The sequence below is a fragment of the Lutra lutra genome, chromosome X, assembly GCF_902655055.1.
Source record: "Lutra lutra chromosome X, mLutLut1.2, whole genome shotgun sequence".
NCBI classification, from domain to species: domain Eukaryota; kingdom Metazoa; phylum Chordata; class Mammalia; order Carnivora; family Mustelidae; genus Lutra; species Lutra lutra.
The window spans coordinates 93,097,410-93,119,746 of NC_062296.1; the positions used below are offsets into that span (position 1 = coordinate 93,097,410).

Genomic DNA, 22,337 nt, shown 5'->3' on the forward strand with positions numbered 1-22,337 from the left:
GGGTCACCTACTCTTAAATACTGCCAACGACAAGGGTCACGAGACATTCAAGGACAGCCTTCAACAGGGAAGAGAGAAGCCCAAACAAAAAAGCAGCAGAGCTCAGAAACTCAATCTATGCAGAAAGAAGACTTTAAAAAAAAAAAAAAAAGCAGGGGTGCCTGGGTGGCTCAGTGGGTTAAGCCACTGCCTTCGGCTCAGGTCATGATCCCAGGTCCTGGGTTCGAGCCCCACATCGGGCTTTCTGCTCAGCAGGGAGCCTGCTTCCTCTTCTCTCTCTGCCTGCTTCTCTGCCTACTTGTGATTTCTCTGTCAAATAAATAAATAAAATCTTAAAAAAAAAAGCAGCTTAATTATCCTCAATTAATTATCCTATCTTCTTTATTTTTCATTTATTTATTCTAAGATTTTTTTTTTAGACTTTTTTTTTAAAATTTATTTGTCAGAGAGAGAGGGAGAAAGAGCGAGCGCAGGCGGACAGAATGGCAGGGAGAGGCAGAGGGAGAAGCAGGCTCCCAGCCAAGCAAGGAGCCGGATGTGGGACTCGATCCCAGGACGCTGGGATCATGACCTGAGCCGAAGGCAGCTGCTTAACCAACTGAGCCACCCAGGCGTCCCTCCTATCTTCTTTAAAAGAAGAACCATGAAATAAGATCAGTAAGAGATAAAAAAGGAACATTTGGAACAACAAAAGCTTTGGAGTTTGAAAAAAACAGCATAAATTTAAAACTCAATGTAAGGTCTGAAAGCTAAGGCTGTAGAAAGCTCCCCAAAAGAACAAAAATATGGGGCATCTGGGTGGCTCCGTCGGTTAAGGATCTGACTTCAGCTCAGATCATGATCCCAGGGTCCTGGGATCGAGCCCCGCTTCCAGCCCTGTGTCCAGCCCCTGAAGTGTCCAAGGTTGAGCCCCATGTGCTCAGGGGGGAGTCTGCTTCTTCCTCTCCCTATGCCCTTCTTCCTGCTTATGTTCTCTCTCAAATAAAATCTTTAAAAGAAGGAAAAAAATAAAAAGAAATGAAATATAAATCAGAAAAAATTAGCACCAGTCCAAAGAGCAAGAAACACGAAGGCCTGCTCTCCCCACAGCAATCCTGAGCATCGATGGGGAGAACGAGCTCAACAGAGACTTCTCTATGGAACGATGCATTCACTGTGCAGATAAAACGCCGTTTTCAGAGAGAGAAGGTCGTTAAAGCCTACCCCCAGTGTGTTGGAATATATTAAAAGATTTTTCACAATTGGGGGAGATTTGGAGGCTGAATTAATGAGAAGTGTGGAAGAAATCAAGCAAAGAAACAAGAACCTTGGTGACTGTGAAAACTTGCACGGGAAAAATAACCAGTTTGTACCGCCAGGCTCAGCATCGATAGCACTGGCCGTCAAAATAATGCAAACACTGAATACTCTTAACTGCGTGGTTCTCAAAGGGGGTGATTTTACCCCCCCAAAGAGACATGTGGTAATGTCCAGAGGCAGGTTTGGTTGTCACAACCGGGGTGAGGGGAGCTACGAGCTCTGAGGGTAGAGGCCAGGGAAGCTGCTCCTCTTACAATGCACAGGGAAGCCCCCCAAAACAAAGAGATGCACTTGACCCTTAAACAACATGGGGGTTAGGGGCACTGATGCCTCGTGCAGTCAGAAATAAGTGCGTAACTTCTGACTCCCTCGAAGCTTAACTACTAATAGGTGACCGTCGGCTGGAGGCCCGTTAACATGACCTCGGCATGTTTCATGTTTTATTACATACTATATTCTTACAATGAAGATAGCTAGAAAAAAGAAAGTATGATTAAGAAAATCATAAAGAGGGGCTCCTGGCTGGCTCAGTCAGTAGAGTGTGAGACTCTTGACCAGAGGGTGGTGAGTTTGAGCCCTGTGCTGAGTGTAGAGATTACTTAAAATAAAATTGGGTGGGGGGCTGGGTGGCTCAGTGGGTTAGGCTTCTTCCTTCAGCTCAGGTCATGATCTCAGGGTCCTGGGATTGAGCCCCGCATCGGGCTCTCTGCTCAGTGGAGAGCCTGCTTCCCCCTCTTTCTCTGCCTACTTGCGATCAATCTGTCAAATAAATAAATCTTTAAAATAAAGTAAAATTAGAAAAACATAAAGAAAATCATAAAGAAAAGATATCTATAGTACTTTATTGTATTTATTGAAAAAAAAAAATACATGTGTAAATGGACCTGCATAGCTCAAACCCATGTTGTTCAAGGCTAAGCTGTATTTGACCCAAAATGTCAGTGGAGCTCAAGTTGAAAAACCCTCTTCTAACCAAAGATCCTAACTTCAGATTTAAGTGTGGGGTGGATGGTGGGCAGGTGGTGTGCAGAAAAAGGCTAACTCCTGTTTCCCTTGTGGTGGGAAGGTAACATAACAAACAGAAGTGGCAGCGGCAGAGAATGTATGCAAATGCCAGAAGACAGCAGCTAAAAAGCTTCAGTGGGGAGCTGTTGGTATGATAACAGGCCCCGAAGAACTATTTGATTATTTATACTGTGCCAGAACCACTTTGATATAAATGAAAACAAAACTCAAAAAGATACACTTATATTTTGTTCCTTTCCTTCCTCGAGTAAGTAAAAATGTTGCCTTGACAGCACACAGAATCTACCAGGCCTGGAATATTATTTGCCTTTGATGTGAACGTGTTAGTCCGCTCTGGCCAAGAAAGAGAGAATCCCAACCGTGCCCAGAGGGTCTGGAGCACAGTTCTCCCTTCCCCATCCCAGACGTGGATAACGGTCCCTGACAATGCCCTCGGGATTTAAAAAGAACAACCCAGGTTAAAAACTGTTACTGTTCTGCTACATTTCAGAAAATCCTGCCCAGAACCATCATATTTGTTGGAACCTGAAACTAGATTATTCTGATTATTTTTTTACTCTATTGTCTTTTTAAGACACATTCCCCAAAGAGAAGCCATAACATTCACATCAGTAAACAGAAAAGGCCCCATCTACCGCAAGACAATGCGGACATTTGTTCCAACAAGGTAAAAGAAAAACAATTCTTCCCGAACATAGCAGTGTTAGATGCTGCTTCTGTTTTAATAAGACCGAAGAGAGTAACACGGGACCCTCAGCTCTTTCAAAGTCCTTCATGTGAGCGCAAGTTTTTAGCTTGGAAGGGTGCAGCTGGCAGAATTTCTCCTCCAAGTGTTGCCCCACTCCTGACCACAGTGTTTTCAAAGTAAAAGAAGACCTGAATAAAAAGTCCATTTAGCCTTTCAATCCTTAAATTATCTTGGCGAATGTTTACAGGGCTCCCTGTGTACAAGAAAAGCCCCAAAGAGGCCCTAAGGAATCCACAAACCCAGGTGTATTTGAATTCTGACACAAAACAGCTTTGGCAAGAGGGCAATTCCAAGCTGTTTTCCAAACAGACAAACCAGCCCTTTCCCAGCAGGGGGCCCAGCTCTGGTGGTGGCCGTGGCCGTGAAAGAGAAAGGTAAGTTAAGGAATTCCAGTTCACTGGGACAAGGTGAAAACGACTATTTTTTTAAAGATTTATTTATTTATTTATTTGTCAGAGAGAGAGAGAGAGGGAGAGAGAACGAGCACAGGCAGACAGAATGGCAGGCAGAGGGAGAAGCAGGCTCCCCGATGAGCAAGGAGCCCGATGTGGGACTCGATCCCAGGACGCTGGGATCATGACCTGAGCCGAAGGCAGCTGCTTAACCAACTGAGCCACCCAGGCGTCCCTATTTTTTTTTTTTTAAAGATTTTATTTATTTATTTGACAGAGATCACAAGTAGATGGACAGGCAGGCAGAGAGAGAGAGGGAAGCAGGATCTCTGCCGCGCAGAGAACCCGATGCGGGACTCGATCCCAGGACCCTGAGATCATGACCTGAGCCACCCAGGTGCCCGAAAACGACTATTTTTAAGAACACTTCATTATCATGCTATGCTACATTAAGCTCTCCAGCAAACCAGCTTTCTTTTTCCAAAAGACTAATGTCAGGACACGTCAGGAAATACTCACAACTGCATCAGGAAGTGCAAATCCAACATGGTGTGGAAGTGTGGCGCACCGCTTACGGTCACCGCTTGCTACCACACAGAAGCCCACATGCGGGTTTACAGACGATACTCCGGCTCAACTAGCGTCTAGAAGAATCCTCGACCCGCCGAACCGCACAGCCACCAGACCCTGCAGGGTGATGTCACACTGCCCGACCTCCCACCCCGGCCCCTAGCGCACCTGCAGAGGACCAAGGAAGAAGTGGGCCGCCTGTGGGAGGCAGAGACTGGGACAGGGTGACACAGACACCAGGGAGGTCAATGGAAAGGGGCTTTCAGCACACGCGAAAGAAAACTCACCTCTCTTTTGTTTTTGTTTAACCATACTAATGATTCTTAACATACAAATGAGTCTTCAGAATTACAGTTATCCCAACAACGCCAGTCGGCCGCTGGCCTCAGCAAGTGTCAGGGCTCTCCCGGCCTCGGCCACGGTGGGCGGTCAGACGTCCAGGATCCTGGAGTGCACACACTGCCGGGCTTTCACACAGAGATCCAGCAAGAGCCACAGACAAGGGCACATCTGTCAGCTCCAAATCGCCTGCTGAATTCATCACATCCCTGTTTTCAAAACCTTTACTGATCTCTGACAAAGAACTGGGCTGTTGGGGACAAATAACAACAGGTGAGGACAATGACGTGTCCTGACCAAGGCTGCGACTAGCTCCAGGCTCTGAGGTCACCTATGACAGTGACTCAGCCAGGTCCTGTAAAATGGAGCCCCTGTTTGAGCCATTAAGGAAGGGACCTCCGGTGTCCGGTGCCTCCCACCCCCACCCACCACCAACGGCCAGTCTCTGCGCTGGGCCTTGGCCGTCAGGAGCTCGGCTAATGGTTACACAGGACATTTGCCACCTGGCTGTGTAATCTCCATTCAAAATATGTGCCCTGATTCCCTTCCACCCCACCCTCAGTATCCAACTAGAAAGGACATTTAAGGACTTTGTCTCGTATCCAGAGAAACGTTTAAACGGCCCGAAAGCCCCCAAGTGGGAGAGTAAGGCTGGGGGCATCTCAAGCCACAGCTCCGCTGTCCTGCTCTAGGACAGCAGGGTTCCTCACAGGCAACCCAAAAGTCAGCAGCTTCCCGAAGGAGCCACCCATGGGACCACACCAGGCCCAAAGTAACGTCTTCCTTGGTGCTGCTGGCGCGGCTCTGGCATTCTTCAGGGAGGGACTTGGCGAAAAGGAGGGTCTGGAGCTTCATTCCTTCCCCCTTTAAGAAACATTCTTTGGACAGCAGGGGGCCTACTGACACCCAGCTGGTGCACAGAATGCTCCCTAAGGGCTCATTTGAAATTTTAGGCCCTCCAGTGACTTTTTAGAGATTAGGCCCCTCCCTTACCCCCACTGATGTTTCACATTTGCTGAATCAATGGAGAAAGGAACAGGCCAAAACAGCGACCACATCCATCCATGGTATCAGATTATCCGGGTCCCTGGACCAAACCCACATCAAAATGAGGCCTTGGAAACACTAAGGAGTCAAAATCTTTGTGGCCTCTTAGGACACCGACATCCCCTTGGCTGGCTCTGGGACAGGAGCATGGAGAAACAGCAACATTGTGTATTTTGTAGCCCCAGTAAAATGTCAAAAGAGAAGCCAGCATGAAGGTGCTGAGCAGAGAGAAATCTGGGTGCCACTTCTCAGCAGAGGTCTGGTGGGACTTCACACATGCACTTCACATTCCAAGAATGCCACTCCTGGGAGGGTAAGTATCCCTTTCGACTTCAAAACTAGACCCAAAGAAAAGACCGACCTTACCCAACGGCCCCACTGAAGGCTCATAAAACACAGCACTCAGGAGTTCCAGCTTCATTTCCTTTCTCCAGCTACAAAAATGCAGATGAAGCAAGTATTTGTTTGAGTTTTACTATGTAAATAAAGCCTATTATCAGGGTCAGCACTTGGGAAGAAAACAACCCCTCAGGAAAACCTTTCAAAAGGCCAGTGTCTTCACAAAGAAAAATTAACTTGAGTTTTAAAAGCTAAAATCCTTTTAAAAACTAAAGTGCTGACACTGTTAATCTAACAAGGACAATTTGGCCCACAGGTAACACCTGACAGACTCTGGAGACTTTTGTTGGCTGTCACAGCTGGTGTGGGGGTACCGGGGGCATCAAGTGAGCGAGTGGGGCTAGGGAATGCTTCTAAGATCCTACAAAGCACAGAACAGCCCCCCCCCCCCCCCCCCCCCCCGCCAACAGAGAATGCAGACGAGCAAATGAGTAGTGCCAAAATTGAGAAATCCTCCCGATGGATGTGACAAAGTTACTTCACAGGGCACTGCAAGTGTTTGCAAGGGACAGCAGATGGAACCGAGTAGAGGGGAAGTGGTGACATCTGGGATCAAGAGCTGGTCCTTGGAAGCCTTCTCATGACCTGCCAGGTTTGTGACCTCAGCGCACGCCATTTCACTTTCCTTTGCTTTAGCTGTTGCATCTACAAAACGGGCTGATAAAATTTCTTGATCTGCAGATCACGGGTTAAATCAGCCTTGTTCTTGGCATTGCTTACAGTTCTAAGATGTGCACCCTATGACGCTTCCAAGTCAGACCCCTATTATCACAAAAAGTGTGTCACCTTACAGTCATTCAAGCTACCCCACATCAGATTCTGTTACATAGAAAATGAGTTGTATAATTTCCCAGGGGTCTTATATACAAAATATTTAATTATAAGTTTCTTTTTTAAGCCAAAAAAAAGTCCAATTTTTTAAAAAAGCCCCCCCAAAGTCCTATTGGAACAATTATAATTTGAGTTCCACATAACAACAACTGTTATAATGAGCCCCAAACATTTTTCAGTAGCTACCAAGGGAGAGTCAAAACTTGGATTAATCCAAATTCTGCAGGTGGAACAATTTTTCCTAACCTCTATTCCAAAAGCGTATGCCCACTCTTTAAGCGATTCTAAATGGACACACTTTCCTTCACCCTTTTCTAATAATGTGACAGTTAATTACCAGCTGTTGGGAATGTAAGCAAGCATAATTGATGACTTAATCCAAGTGAAAAGACAGGCATGTGAAATAGTGCCAATTCCGTGCAACGCAGAGTTCAAAATCTATAATACACACGTGCACGAGTATTGATCTCTGCACACATATGCAAGTGTACATGGAAACTCAGTACAGAAGGCCCCAACTCCCCCGAGTCCTTTTCTAAACCAAGCAAAGAAACCACCAAGTTCCAGTCACTTTGCAGCATCTAGAGAAAACAGCAACAGTTTAAGGAAGGGATGTATGGGCCTCTCGGAGAAGAACCCCAAACATTTTTATTCCTGCAAAATTCTACAACACCATCTGGAAAGGCAGAGCACATACGCTGGTACTAGCCTACCCACAAGAAACTTTTCCAAAGAAAAACAAAACAAAACAAAACAAAAAAACAGACCAAAACATCTTAGTAAGTACCATGAAAGCCAACCAGCAGGCCAAATCAGGAGGCGAAGGGCCTCACATGCCCCCAAAAGGCCCTGGTACGTGTTTTCTGGGTTTTACTGCCCACCTACCACACTCTGGACTGGGAAGTCTTGGACAGAGTGAACAGGAGGCCACTAGGATGTTTAGAACCTGGAGTACCCACAGAAAGGAGGAGGTGCTCTTGGATCTACTTCTCCAGCCTCTGGTTGAACAACTGAATTTCAGAGTTTAAAGTGACCTCCAACTTTCTTATATGGAGTAAAGACAGAAGGCAAGATTTCACCTTAACTAATGTTTTGCAACTTATTCCTTCATTTGTAATAACAAGTCTGAGCAAGATATGTTGAATTGTGTGTACACCTCTTTTTAAAAGAAATACATGAAACGCTAAGGGTGTTAGTAATTTATCCGCTATCTTTTAAACTTTTACTATCAGGAATGTCCTCTAAAACCTTTATTAAAAAGGCACAGGGTAATACACTTTAGTACACATATACGCAGAAAACTAACCTCGCTGGGCAAGCTGGACACACTTTGCTCACCATCTTTTCAAAGAACCCCCAATTCATTAATGGGTTACACATTAAATTTATAGCAACGACAGCCTCTTTCCCCAGTTGAACATAAATTCAGTGCACATCTAAACAAGCCTCCCCTCGGAGTCTCTGGTTTTGTGAATACAAAACTTAGAGAAAATACAGAACAGAAAAGTTTGGTGTCTCATTCGCTACCTCGCACAACAAAGCCACACCACTTCCCAAATTCACGGGTGGGGTGAGTTAGGAGTGATCTTACACTTTCCTCCCGGTAGTGAAGCAGGAAAGTAGGAAAAAAAACCCAGCAAGTCACCTTCAAACTCCTGTAGTCCCCAAGGATTTTTACATTTTAAAGGGAACTTTGTCCCTCGGAAAAGCCTGGCCCAACCCTCCCCAGAGAAACGGAGGCTTTGAACCAGAAGAAAACAGGATAGGTTTGTTGTTTTGTTTTCACAGCTCTGTGCAAGTTCAGCTGGTCAATTTCAAGATCGATTGCTGTTTATAGAATTCAAAGTCTAAACACCCACCTTCCCCTACCACAGACAACGCAAACATTTCCTGATGAGACACATTAGAAACTTATTATTGGAGCTCAAATCCCACTTTGAAAAAGGACCCTGAAAGTTTCAGTACGTGTCTGCAGGTCCCAGAGCGCCATGGATCTAGGGCTGGAAGCCGAGAGTCAGTAAATATTGATGGGCTGATGGGAATTGAGAAGCTGAGTTGGCGACAGCTGGTCCTCTGGGTTTCCTAGTGATAAGGGAACGGACTGGTTCAAGGGGGTGCAGAACCAAGGGCCTACGGTGACAAACACAGGTGGGGACGGTTCTGTCCACCCCCCTGGCACGTGGGACTGTTCCTTGAGCAGCTCCCTGGTCAGTCCCACAGGTGCAGGCCGCCGCTGGCGAAGCCGGGAGTGACAGGGGACCCAGTCAGGCCCCTTCTCGAAGGGGGAGGGGAAGGGACCCGGAACAGGAGCCATTTAAACTCTGCGCGGCGCTGGGAATCAGCAGCGCGGGGAGCCGCTGCAGAGCAGCCGGAACCACGCACCTTTGCGTGTCCCGGTGACCCCGATCCCGCAGGTGACCCAGGCACATTAGCGCCCCCGGGTTGGGGACACGATTGGCCCGCCCCTCCGGCGCCCCCCCCAATGAGATCCCCCACCCCCAACGAGATCCCCCCCGCCCCGCGCCGACCTCAGGGCTGTCATCGTGAGGGTCTCGCGGCCGCCTCACCTTGGTGATGACCAGCGGCTCGCCGTGCTCGCGGCCGCCCTTCAGAGTGAAGCCCCACGGGGCGCCGCCGCTCAGCTGCACCTCCACCAAGCGCCCGCCGTCGGGCGCCCGCGCCTCGGCCTCCGCCGGGCGCTCGGGCCGCGCGCGGGGCTCGGCGCCCTCCATGGCGCGGGACGCGGAGCGCGGAGGCGGAGCGGCCGCTCAGCCCCCAGGGCCCGTCCGGCCTGCGCCCATGCACTCGGGGAGCCCCGGCCGGCCGACGGCGAGGGAGGGTTAGGGCGCTCCTGCCGGCGCCGCCGCCGCCGCCGGCCACCGGCAAACTTGCCCGGCAACTTGGGAGGAAAGTGCCGGCCGGGGCCAGGGAGGGAGCTGGGCGCCGGCGGCGCTGCGCGCGGGGGAGGGCCGGCCGGGCAGGGGCGGGGCGGGCGCGCTCGAGGGCTCCGGCTGCACAGCGGGCAGGGGGCGGGGCGCGCGCTGGGCTCCCGGGGGCTGCCCGGAGGCTGCCCAGAGGCTGGGAGGGGCGGGAGGAGGCGCGCGCTCCGGGTGGATAGAGCGGAGAGAGGCCCTCGGGGCAGGGGCGTGCGCTCGGGGGTCTCATCCGAGGGGCCCGGAGGGTGGGAGTGGGCGAGGGCGGGCCAGCACTCGGCACCGGTGCGGCAGGCTGGGGATGGGCGTGCGCGCTCGGGACTGCCCCACTGGTCACCCAGTGGGAGGGGGCGAGGGCCGGCGCGCGGGCCGGCGCGCACGCGAACCTGCGCGGCTCGCCGGATGCGGGAGCGCGCTCCGCCCCCCTCCTCCCGCCCCAACCCCCGCCCCTGTTGCCCGGAGGGTGGGAGTGGGCGGGGCGCGCGCTCGGACCACGCGCTGCGCCGCTGGGCCTGGGGGTGGTCGGGGACCGCGACGCGACGTCCGGCCCTTTCACCCGCGCCAGCGCGGGGCGGTCCTGGAGGCTCGGGCGCGCCAACCGTCCGCTCCGGGAGGCCGTAGTCCCGGCAGGTGAGGTGGCGGAAGCGCCCGCGCGGGGCGGGGCGGGCGGCGGGCCGAGTCCCCGGAGCCCTCCATCTTGGAGCGCGCGACCGGCCGTGCGCCCCCGCCTTTGTTCGCGCGGACCGCGGGCTGCCGGAGGCCGCCCAGGTGAGACCGGAAGCGCGGCGGGCGGCCCGCGTGGGTCCGCGTGCTGCCAGCCTGTTCCGGCACCGAGCGCGCTTTGCCCCCAGGCCCGGGCTTGGGGTGGGGGGTGTCCCGGGTACCCTCCACGCACCCGCTCTGCTCCGGCCCCCCGAGAGAGCCGCCTCCGCCGCGCGGCCCGGGACAAAGCGCTGGCCATAGGAGGGTGCTCCGAAAGTCGCGGCAGAGGGGACGGCGTCTGACCCGTTCCATGAAAGCCTAACCATCTTCCTCCCAATCCCTGCTGCGGCGCGCCCCGCAGATGAGGAATAGGCTGCTTCGTGGCTCTTCCTATAGTTCCGGTCCAGGGAGTGTTTGCGTTCAGGCCGAGTTCTCACTTTGGTGGAGCAGTGCCACGAGGTCTTCCTGTCCCACGTCTGCGTTGCCTGCAAAGGAGAGGTGGGGGTCCGGAATTACTGGAAGGGTGTGCCGCCTATGCCTGCCCCTTTTCAGTTTATGTAAACGTTTGGTGTGAAGAAATATCCGCACTGCTGGGTGTTTGCACGCTTTGCTCCAAAACCACAATCCTTTATCTCGTTTGTAGTTAACGGAGCTGGATGCTGGTGATCGCCGGTTTCGTCAAAGCAGCTCCCTCCGGGGACTTTGATCAGGTGAATGGGCCGCTAGAGAAAGCTCGGAGACCACTGGACAGGAAGAGTTCGGGGTTCCTGTCCTCGTTGAGGAGGGGCAAGGAGTCGCAACTCTGGTCTCTCTGTCTTCAGTGGTCAGGTGAGGGATTTCCATTCTGTGGTCTGAATCGTTTGTGTCTCACCCAGGGTGCAAACTTCACTGGGCATTTGTCATGGCTCTGAGCAGTGGTTACTGCCCCATGAGTAATTCCAAGCTACGGTGCCCACAGTGTTTCTAGTCGGGGAATGACGTGATTTTTTTTTCTTCGTAAACGGAGACTTAAGGAGGGTGCCTGTTAGAATCCACCTTAAGCGTATCTTAACTGTCCTGGGTATGTGGATCTGCACACATTGATTAAATTGCACAGACCTGAATACACAAGAGTGCGCGTAAAATGAGGAAATGGAAATAAGTTTCGTAGATGGTGTCAGTGTTCATATTCTGACTGTGAGATGCAGGTGCGGAGGATGTCCCTATATTCTTTTTTAAAACCGCATTGAATTTGTAACTGTCTTGATCAAAGTTGAATTAAAAAACTGGACAGACATGAGAAATCCAAAAGGAAAGGACCATACAAGTGCACCTAGAATTTTTGGAAGTTCCCTGCTTCCAAAACAGCTCTTCCACCCCCACCCGGTGGTATTAACTGAAATCTCAGCTCTTAACTGGGGCTGAAATTCAGACGAGGAGTCACCAAAGCATTGTCTCCTTAAATCACAGGTAGAGTCATCCTTAGCGTTTTATGTTGGTTATTCAAGATTAGCTATCTGCCTCTTAAAGAAGTTCTAGTCTTCATTTCTTAAACGTAGGTGCAGGTTTACATTTCTCCTTACTAAATTATCATTTTCCTGTTTTTTTTCTTAATCTTCACATTAGACATCTCTCCCAGCTTAGCATTATTTGAATATTCATAAGGCTGTTTATATGGATGTTATTAAATACACCGGAAGGGACTGGACCAAATCTGTGTGCTCTGTTTTGAGGTAGATGCCCTCCTCTTGGACCCTGTCAAATTCTTTCACTGACACTCTTGGGTTTATGTAGCTGAGCATACGTACTATCACACCTAGACTTCTGTATCATATCCATTATATCCTTATTAGACACCGTCATGTATCTTGGAAAATACCGATATCTTGTGACCAAAAGGCATTGCCCCAGTTTATTAACCCTGCTCCCCTTTTGAAGGCGTTCAGAAAGACACCGAACCAGTGTGGACTTACAGTGGTGATGGCTTTCTTTTCTGAGAATTCCACTCAGCCACATCTTCCACGGATATATATTTATCAACATCTAGCTTTTTCTTTTGGAAAGCCGGGGCCAGGTAGCTTCTGGCTATTCTCAGCTTCTCGCATCTTGGACATTCAGCTTCATTGCTCTGAAGACCCCAAGGTGAGCATATTCTCTTCAGGACCTGCAGAGCACGACCCTGTGACCGTCTGAATCTAGGCATTCAGTAGCCTTGGGTACATAAACCGCATTTTCAGATCTGAGGCTTCCTTCCCTTGAGAGAGGACATAGGTGAAATTAAAGGGAGTTCTTTTAGGCACCTGGCTGGCCCAGTCCGTAGAGCGCGTGACTCTGTACCTCAGCATTGTGGGTTCAAGCTCGGTGTTGGGTGTGGAGATGACTTAAAAATAAAGGTATTTCTTTCACTTCATCAATGGTGAATGAATTCATCAATGAATAGAAAGCAGATTGAACCAGCTTTCAGAGATTTAATCAGTGGCTAATCCTTTTTATGAAACAGAGTTCAAATTACCTTAGTTTTTTGTTCTAAGGAGAAAAGGGATTTATAATTAGAAAATGTCCTGGAGGATGGGGTTCCAAAATTTTGCTTTTACCTTTTAAACTAGTAGCTCAGGATAATCAAGCTTTCTAGAACATCTGCGGCAATTTTTTAAAAGGCAGATTTAGCCATTTTCTACTTAAGCCTCTGTGTACATGAGTCGGGGTCCCTATGAATTTAGATGGTGGAGAGTTTGTCCAGATGAGAGAGCACACAGGTGAGGACAGCTAAAGGAAAACATGGACTGAGTGGCTTTCTCCTTCATCGTCATCACCATTGTCATCATCTTGGTTTCTACAGGTGATTATTGGAAACATGGGCATTTCACTTAGCTGCAGATCTGGACCCAGTGACAGAAACTGAATGCTGCACAGGTGCGCCCCCATCCCCTCCCTCTCTCACCTCAGGGAGATTTTACCCTTGCTGTTAGGATCTTTACAGATTTCTGGGGAGAGACTTCTCTCTGTGCGAGAACGGGAGACTGCGGGGTCTTTCCTCACAGGTGGCACCGTTGTCCTGTTTGTGGACTGTACGTTGCGAGTTTGCCTCTTAGCACCCAGCCTTTAGTTGAGGAAGCAAGGAGTAGCAATCAGATAGATAGTGACCACACTCACAGGGAACCTGCTTTGGACCAAGCACATGATGTAAATGGACTCTGGTCCAAAGCTTCTTGGAGCATGCGTCACCCCATTTTACAGAGGAAGAGACTGAGTGCCAGAGGGGCTTAACACCCTGCTAGAGGTGACTGAGCTCAGTCTTAAGAAGGACTCCTTCTTCCCTTGCAGGGACCAATGCCAGACTGGATGTGGCAGGACAGTTGTCACTGAGCTGGTGAGTTGGCTTTCCGCTGTAGGACATTTAGATAGTGAGCCTCCTTTTGAGGTTCCCTTGATCTCCAAACAAAGAGGCTGAAGCCTCCTGTGTGGAAATTTTGCCTATAAAACTGGATGCTAATTTAGGTTGGGTTGAGTTCCAGTCCTGTTTCCTTGGAGACCTGTCTTTAAATTATACGTAGGGGCGCCTGGGTTGCTCAGTAGGTTGAGTTTCTGACTCTTGATTTCAGCTCCGGTCTTAACCTTAAAGAAATATGTATATGTATGTAATAATAATACTTTTCAAATTGGGAATACTTAGCCACTATTTTAAAAGTGTTTATATTTTAAAATGCAGTTTGAAGGGCGCCTGGGTGGCTCAGTTGGTTAAGCATCCAACTCTTGATTTTGGCTCAGGTCGTGATCTCAGGGTCATGAGAGCGAGACCCGTGTTGGGCTCTGAGCTCAGTGCAGAGTCTGCTTGAGGTTCTCTCTCCTTCCCCGTCCCTCCCTCCCCTCGTCTCCTGCTCCTCACGCCCTCTCTCAAATTAACAAAATCTTTAAAATGTAGTTTTAGAAAGCCACTGGCTATTTCTTACTTTTTATTTTTTTATAAAGTAGCCAACAAGTACTTCTTGAGCACTTTTAACTTGCTCAGTACTGGGGAGTGGTCGCTAAGGAATGTTAGGATGCAGGAAGTGGGAAACACCAAGTCTAGCCAGGGAAGACACTAGACTAGGAAGAAAACACAATCCGAGTACCATTATGTGCAAAATGACTTTAACTGCAAAAGTTCCAGCAGCAGAGAAACCAAAGTAGAGAAGAAAATAAAAACAAGTGACCACAACCATAGGTGAACTTTCTAAATTTTTCTTTTCTTGTCTTTTTTTAATTGTGGAAATTTCAAGTGGACACAAAAGCAAGAAGTCCTGCTTCATCCTCGCCCCCTGCCCCCCCAAGTATTTCAAAACACATCCAGGATAGAACGGCTGAGCTGTCTTGGAGGCTGAGAGGAAGTGGAGCCAAGAGTTCGCTGGGTGGGGATCCTGTGAGCAGAGGAATGTTCTTTATAGGGAAGTTGAAAGCATCAGGACAAAAATTTTGGCTGAAACCTTGTTAAGGAGTGCCCCAGTCCGGCTCCTTGGGAATCTGTGCTGGGCCTTCACTCCCCCATCCCGGGGCGTGTGCACCCCGTAGGAGTTGGGGGAGTGACTAGGGGCAGGGGCTGCTATGTGGCGATCGTGACAGGACAGCAGATGAGAGGCAGTAATGAGGGTAGGTTGAAATGGGAAATGCCTGAGGGATACCTTATGAATTTTCTAAGAGTATTGTAACAAATTAACATAAGCTGCTTAAGACCCATTTTTTTCCTTCCCAGAGGCCAAAAGTCTGAAATCAAGGTGTCAGCAGGGCCATACCCCCTCAGAGGCTCTAGGGGAGAATGTGTTCCCTGCCCCTTCCAGGGTCTGGTGGCCCCTGGCATTCCTGGGTTTGTGAACTGATCAGTCCAACCTTTGCCTCTGTGGTCACCTGGCCTTCTCTTCTGCCTGGGTCCTGTCTCCCTCTCTCGCCTCCCTGTGTCGCTCTCTTAGAAGGTCACTGTGATTGCATTTAGGACCCACCTGGAAAACAAGGATGCTCTCTTCATCTCAGAATCCTTAATCAGATCCTGTGTGCAAAGACCCCTTTCCCAAGTAAGGTCCCATTTGCAGGTTCCAGGGTTTAGGACCTATTGTCTTTGGGGAGTGTTAGTCATTTTACTACAGATAGGCTGGTGGAAATCACTGGGGTGTTGCAGGGCGGTGAAGGGACTCCCGTCCTTCGTTTGGAAGCATTGTGGCTGAAGTGCCGCTGTTCCTGCTGGTAGTTCAAGGGCTCATGGGAGCCTCAGATCTGCCTGTCCTGAGGTGGGAGGCGGGGAAGGCTTGTCCCACCCTCAAGCCAAGTGAAAACTGCTCCTAGGAGCCCCTCATAAAGATTTGGGTATCTACAGGACAGAGGCTGGGATCTCACACTTGGGTGGCATTTCTGGAAGTGCCATTGATTACTGTTCCTTGTGCAGACGCGCACAGAAGGCAGCAGAGGGACAGAGGGCTCAGGAGCATGTGTGTGCGCCCTCCCAGTCCACCCGGAGAGTGTCGCCACATACCGGATTTTCCCGAAATTGACCAGCTTACGGGGGCAAACTCTGGCCTGACCCAGGACTACTGCTCAGGCTGACAGGTCCCATTTGCCCAGATCCAAGCAGGGATTTTCAATGGTGACTTCTTTGCAAGAGGCAACAGTTTTTCTTAGGGAATGGGTAGTGGGGGGTATAAATCATCTGTTGTCATCGTAGTTTGTGAGATGTAATCAAGGTCTCAAGGTCTGAGTGGCTCCCTTAGTCATGCAGATGTGTAGGCCCCCAAGTCTAGCTCTCATTTCTCTCTCCCTGGGGTGCCTGTATGAGTTGGGGGCTCTTGCTTTCTGAAGAAGCCAGGGGTTTCTGGGAGGGTAGAGACCAACAGGTTAACCCCTGTTTCAAAACTCAAAATTTTAAGGAGAGTTGATGAGAGGAGGAAAAGCGGGGTTAAAAAGCAGTCCCATGTGTGGGCTGTGTCCGCCACCCTCCATGGGAGCTGAGGTCAGAGGCAGAGTGCTGGCTGTCAGAGATCAGAGCTCAGAGCAGGGCCTGGCGTACACCAAGGGAATGGGAGTTTTGACACCAGCCCGGCAACCTCACCTTCATTTAAAACATTGTATCTGGGGAAGATTCTTTTCAAATCTCAAACACCTTCCCTGACCCAGCCTTCTTGTAATTTGCCAACGAAATCGCAGGATAGAAATATGATACCTGAGTCCCAGATACTGTCTGAGTGGTTCTAGTGAAAGCCAACACAGCAATTTTCAAGCAGCAAAAAATAAGTCTGTGTGTGAGATTTCAAGACATCCTTGGACATACTCTCTTTCCAAATACAGTATAAGCCTTCCTTGCTATGATATCGTTTGTGTGATTGTGGAATGCCTTTTCATTTCGTACTCCACCTTTTGAGAGAGAAAAACCCAGAGTAGGGACGCCTGGGTGACTCAGTCTGTTAAGCATCTGCCTTTGGCTCAGATCATGATCCCAGGGTTCTGGGATTGAGCCCTGTGTGGGACTCCCTGTTCAGCGGGGAGCCTGCTTCTCCCTCTGCCTCTGCCGCTCCCTCTGCTTGTGCTCTCTCACTTAAATAAATAAAATCTTTAAAAAGAGAAAAAGAAACACCTGTTACTTCTGCGAGGCTCTCAGAGAAAGCACAGGGGACTTGGATTTTTGTAACAAGGTCCTTCACAGGGGTACCTAGGTGGCTCAGTGGGTTAAAGCCTCTGCCTTCCGCTCAGGTCATGATCCCGGGTCCTGGGATCGAGCCCCGAATCGGGCTTTCTGCTCAGCAGGGAACCTGCTTCCCCCTCTCTCTCTGCCTGCCTCTCTGCCTACTTGTGATCTCTGTCTGTCAAATAAATAAAATCTTAGGGGCGCCTGGGTGGCTCAGTGGGTTAAGCCGCTGCCTTCGGCTCGGGTCATGATCTCAGGGTCCTGGGATCAAGCCCCGCATCGGGCTCTCTGCTCAGCAGGGAGCCTGCTTCCTCCTCTCTCTCTGCCTGCCTCTCTGCCTGCTTGTGATCTCTCGCTCTGTCAAATAAATAAATAAAATCTTAAAAAAAAAAAATCTTAAAAAAATAAAAAACAAGGTCCTTTGCAATGCCGCGGCGGCCCCTCCAGGAGCACACGTGGGGGCTGTGGCATAAAACAACAGCAGCCAGGGAAGCACACGCTGCGGAGCTCGGTAAATGTTCCTGCGCTCCCTCCCGCTCACCCGCCAACACGGCCGCAGCCGCACAGACACGGAGAAAGGGGCCATCTGTACTTCCTTAGAGCTGGGATAATTCAGATGTCCTGTGGGAAGGAGGGGCTCTGGAAACGGAAGCCACCGTGTCTTTGGTGTTGGAGGGACTGTTGATTCGGATGCGGGAAATTCCATCGCTGGCCACGGGCCAGAATACTTGTTTCAATTGAATCTTTTCACCTGAACTTCAAGGAATGTAGACGTCTTTGACCAGCAGCAGAAATAACAGGAAGGACCAGAAGCCGGCTGGCTGAAGGGTGGTAGAGTTTTTACTACAATGGACAGATGTCTTCCAGGCAGACATGGGAAGTTTCTAAACACTTAATTGGTGGGGATGGTTCCTCTTGCGCAATTATACACATTGGAAGGGCCACAGGAAATGCTTTGTGATTAACGTTAAAAGTAAATTCTTCTGTTGGAACAATCTGAGGTTTACAGAAAGGTTGCAGAGGTACTGCACGGAGCTCGTGCGTCCCCTTGACCCGGTTTGTTCCTGGTCACGGAACTCTTGTTTGGATTTCCCCAGCTGGCACGTGAGTGTCCTCTTTCGGTCCACAGGGCTCCACTGTGAGCTTAGTTGTCGTGTCACCTTTGGTCTCCATCATCCCTTTGTTTTCATGACCTGGAAGTTTTGAGGAGGACTGGCCGGGTGTTTTGCAGAATGTCCCCCAATTTAGGCTTGTCTGATGTTTTCTCATGACTAGACTGGGTTATGGGTTTGGGGGAAAACACATACACAGATGATATGGCCCTCTCTGCACACCATGTCACAGACTCTGGACATCTACATGGCTTTGTCACTTGTGACTGTCCCCTTATTACATGGGTAAGGAGGTGGCTGCCAGGTTTCTCACTGTCAAGTTACAGCAAGAATTTTCCCTTTCCTGGTTAACTCTTTTAACAACTTGGGTTTGGGGCACCTGGTGGCTCAGTCCGTTAGCGTCTGCCTTTGGCTCAGGTCGTGATCCCTGCTGGGATGGAGCCCCACCTCAGGCTTCTTGCTCAGTGGGGAGTCTGCTTCTCCCTCTCCTCCTGCACTCATGCTCTCGCACGCTCGCTCGCTCTAAAAAAAAAAAAATCTTAAAAAACAAAAACCCAAGAAGTTGGGTTTGACAATGCATGGGTGTTTTGTGGGAAGTCACACTGATTCCATAGAATCCACCAAGTTCATACTTGGTGGACAGGCTATCCTTAAGACCAAATAAAGATGCTTGATTAAGTCAACGTAAAACACATTGAGAGAAACGGAGTAACTGTGAAAGAGACCTTGTAGCTTGCAAAGGCAAAAATATGTAGTGTTTGGGCCGCTAAGAATCAATTTCTGATTCCTGTGATGGACTAAAGACACGTCCTAAGTTTGGGAAACTCGGGGTATACACATGGTTTCCTCTGGATGTTCAACTAGGAGCAATGCAGTGAGACCCAAAAATACGGCAGGGGGAGAGCCATTGCATTTAAATGATCAGAGTCCCCTCAGAGGACTGGCGGGCCCCCGTTTTCTATGTTAATGTCTTTCAGCCTTTGTGAAACTGAAACACGTGCCGTAGCGTGGGTACCAGACAGATGTTTTCGCAGCGTTCACAGCCAGGTTGACGTAAGGGTATATTATCTCCCAGCACGCTGTGTTTCTAACCACACGCCAAACCCTTGAGGTTAATGTGGGTTTCCTATTCCCTGCCCGTGGCCACTCGAGTACCAGCGAAGCAGTCATTTCAAAATTAGCCCACGTCTGGGTGTGTTTCTTTCTTTTTATTAGATATCTGCAATTTGACACTCTCCTATAGATGAAAGCCGCGGAGCATATAACAGTCCTCCCAGAAATGATCGTCCTCTCGTTTCACTGTATCAGTGTAGTGTGCTGCGCAAGAAACCTCAGATTTGGTCAAAGTTTGAAATAGGTGACGTACCCATATGTGTACATCCTCAGCCCCACCTCCCTCCCGCCCCCTCCGCCGTACTTCCTTGCAAAGTGCAGTTATGGTCACACGACTTCAAATTTGGCCACCTGCGACCTGCCTCCAGCTTCTCAAACGCCGACTCCTTGCTTCAGAGTAGTGGGGTGAGAAGATGTATTTCCGTGGTCTGACTGGTGTGTAGCCGTTGGTGGCTGACGTTCATTCAGGTTCCCCTCTGGAGGAAGTGCTTATGGTGTAGTCTGCCTGGATTTGATTCTCACCTCTACGGCCTCCATGACCTTGGACAAGTTTCCTCACCTCCTCTGGTGCCTTACGTGTAAAAACGAGACAAAAAACTGAGCCACAGGGTGGAGGGGACAGTGCTGCGGGTTGGGGAAGGCAGTCCGGTAGTGCTAATGCTAGATGACTTTGCTTCCTCTTCTCAGAACACAGACCCCACCCCCGTCTCCCTCCCATAGCACGGTCTGGTCTCCTCTCTTCTCAGCCGAGACCACACAGCTCAGACCCCTAGTCTGCCTGTTGCAGAACTGGAGATGTGCTCTCAGACACTCTTTCTCAATCTGTGGATTCCTGTGTTTATGTCAGAGGAAAGGGCAGACTCTCCCGGTTTCGTCAGGGGAGGTCAGTACTCTACCCCACAGCAACCACAGAGCAGGCTCTTTGAGCTCTAAGCCTGGGTTCAAAACCCATGCATTGTGTGGCGTGTTGCAGAGCTACTCAGTTCCCCGCGGACAGAGAAAGGGGTTCAATGTCAAGGTGTAAGCCACTGCAACTCTTTTTACTCTCTTAAAGCTTTATAGCCAATCCTGAGCATTTCTGTCTGTTCTCCAGGGTCAAACTGAGCAAATTGAGTTGTGGATGGAGGGCAAAGTCATCTTTCCAACCCGCTAACACATTCCGTGAGCTCCACCGGGCAGCCTTGCGGCTCTCTGAGGAAGGAAGCCCTCAGGTGGCCGACGCTCACTCAGCCAGCGCTCTCGGAGTGCCCGGGCAACCAGATGTTCCTAGGATTTGAGGTGCCCACCCCAGGGACCGCCCTTCCTGGCTGCCTGACGGGAGTGGGTGCTCCAGCGTTCTTGTGTGGTCCGACAACACTGAGGGGTTGCTGTGGTGGACAGACATTAGGATGCCCTCCCAGGGCACCCTGCCTGCTGGTAGCCACACTCTGTGTATTCCTTCCGTTGGGTGCGAGCAGGACCCATGACCCACTTCTAAGCCATACGACGCGGCAGAGGTGAGGGGACACCTGCTCGGTGATTATGTAGCAACACACTGTGACTCTCATTTGGTGGCTTGTTTTTGCCAGCCGGGACAAATGAAGCTGCCTTACTGGAAGCTGCCTCGTGGAGAGACTCATGTGCCAAGGAACAGAAGGTGGCCCCCGGCCAACAGCCCATGAAGAGTGAAAACTCACCCCTGAACATGGAAACGTGCTTGGAAACAAACGTTTCCCCGCTTGAGCCTTTAGGTGAAACTAGCCTTAGTCAGCATCTTAATTGTAGCCGTTGAGAGATCCCAAAATGGGAGACCCAGCTAACCCATGCCTGGACTCCGAAGCCACAGAAACAGAAAATAAGTGTGTTGTTGATTTCCCGTCTGGCACGTAAGGAGCTTAAACTCACCGCTTCCGCCTAACAACCAAAACCTGAACGAGCCAAAAAATCATCTCTTCCTAGATCTGTCAGAGAAGTGAGGTCACAGAACAAACTGGGGTTCCCCCGCCTACCCCCCCCCCCCCCCCCCGCCAACTGAAAAGACAGGCATATGCGACAGCCACAGCTTCCAGGAGCTGACACCCATTGGCTGAAACTTCTACAGGAATCACTGCGGAGGTAGGAAAGTGTGAACTGTAACTGACCGGTTGCTGGAGGCTCAGTGTAGACGGTCCACACGCTTTTGTAAGTTTCACCTCCTGGGGCTCTACCAGGTTCTCACAGTGAAGACTGGGGAAAAGATTGCTTGTGTGTCCTGCAGAGAGAGGGGAGAAGGGGCCATTTTTAAGTCTGCCAGAGCATTCTGTTGTTCTGAGCAAGACCTACCCTCAGGAGAAACTTGACCCTAACCAATGGGGGTTACTGGAACCTAACCACCCAGGGGGAAGGAAATCCCCAACCCCAGTCTCCTGAGGCCCTGGTGGGGGACACAACGAAGAGTCGTTTATGAAATTTACAGCCAAGGGGTACAGGCTAACTACAAGACTGAGACCTAATCATAGAACTGCCTCTCCTCCCTGTCACCTCCTTGACGACACCACTAACGGCCTGTTTATCCCGATTCTTTTTACGCAGCACATTATGACATGTCCAGCCATTTTTTTTTTTTTTTTAAGGGAGTGAGGAGCAGGTTGGGGGGAGAGAGTCTTAAGCAGTCTTCACAGCCAGCGAGGAGCCCAGGGTGGGGCTTAGTCTCACAACCCGAAGATCATGGCCTGAGCCAAAACCAAGAGTCAGCCCTTTGAGCCGTCCAGGCGCCCCCATGTCCAGCTTTAAACAAAGAGCTTCCAGGCGCGCTAAAAGACAATAAACACAGTTTGAAAAGACAAAGCAAGCATCTGCTCTGTACTCGGGGATGTTGGAATAAACGCCTGTTGCTTTCGGCTGCTATATTTGCGTCATTTGTTATGTAGTGTGGATTACTACAATGGCTTAACCATTTCTTCAAGTCCTGTGGGATGGAACCTAAGTCACCCTTCACGGGACTTCCCTTGACAGCAAATCTGTGGTTGGTCTCCCTTTCAGGATCACATGGTTCTGCCCCTTCCTGCCTTTCCCTGGAAACTTCCCCGTGCATCCTCACCTCGGGGTCTGCGTGATAGGCTCCAGCCGCTCACACAGACACCTGCTGCCATCTTTGCGCACGTGTGCGATGTCAAATCTTTCTTTGCATCTTGCATCCTTAGTTGCTAAGACTGCACATTGAACTTCAGAAACTGTCCCTCC

The 22,337-nt window shown here is 50.1% G+C and overlaps 1 protein-coding gene and 1 pseudogene across 1 annotated transcript in view; one reads left to right on the forward strand and one right to left on the reverse strand.

Annotated features, from left to right (window-relative positions):
* SHROOM2 (shroom family member 2) overlaps window positions 1–9,583 on the reverse strand; it is a 135,091-nt gene extending 125,508 nt beyond the window's left edge. Inside the window, 1 exon segment of the mRNA XM_047715433.1 lies at window positions 9,219–9,583. Within this exon segment, the coding sequence (XP_047571389.1) occupies window positions 9,219–9,383 (165 nt within the window). The 5' untranslated portion in view covers window positions 9,384–9,583.
* Window positions 9,584–9,731: 148 nt separating this feature from the next.
* LOC125091676 (uncharacterized) lies at window positions 9,732–21,718 on the forward strand (annotated as a pseudogene).
* The last annotated feature ends 619 nt before the right edge of the window (window positions 21,719–22,337 follow it).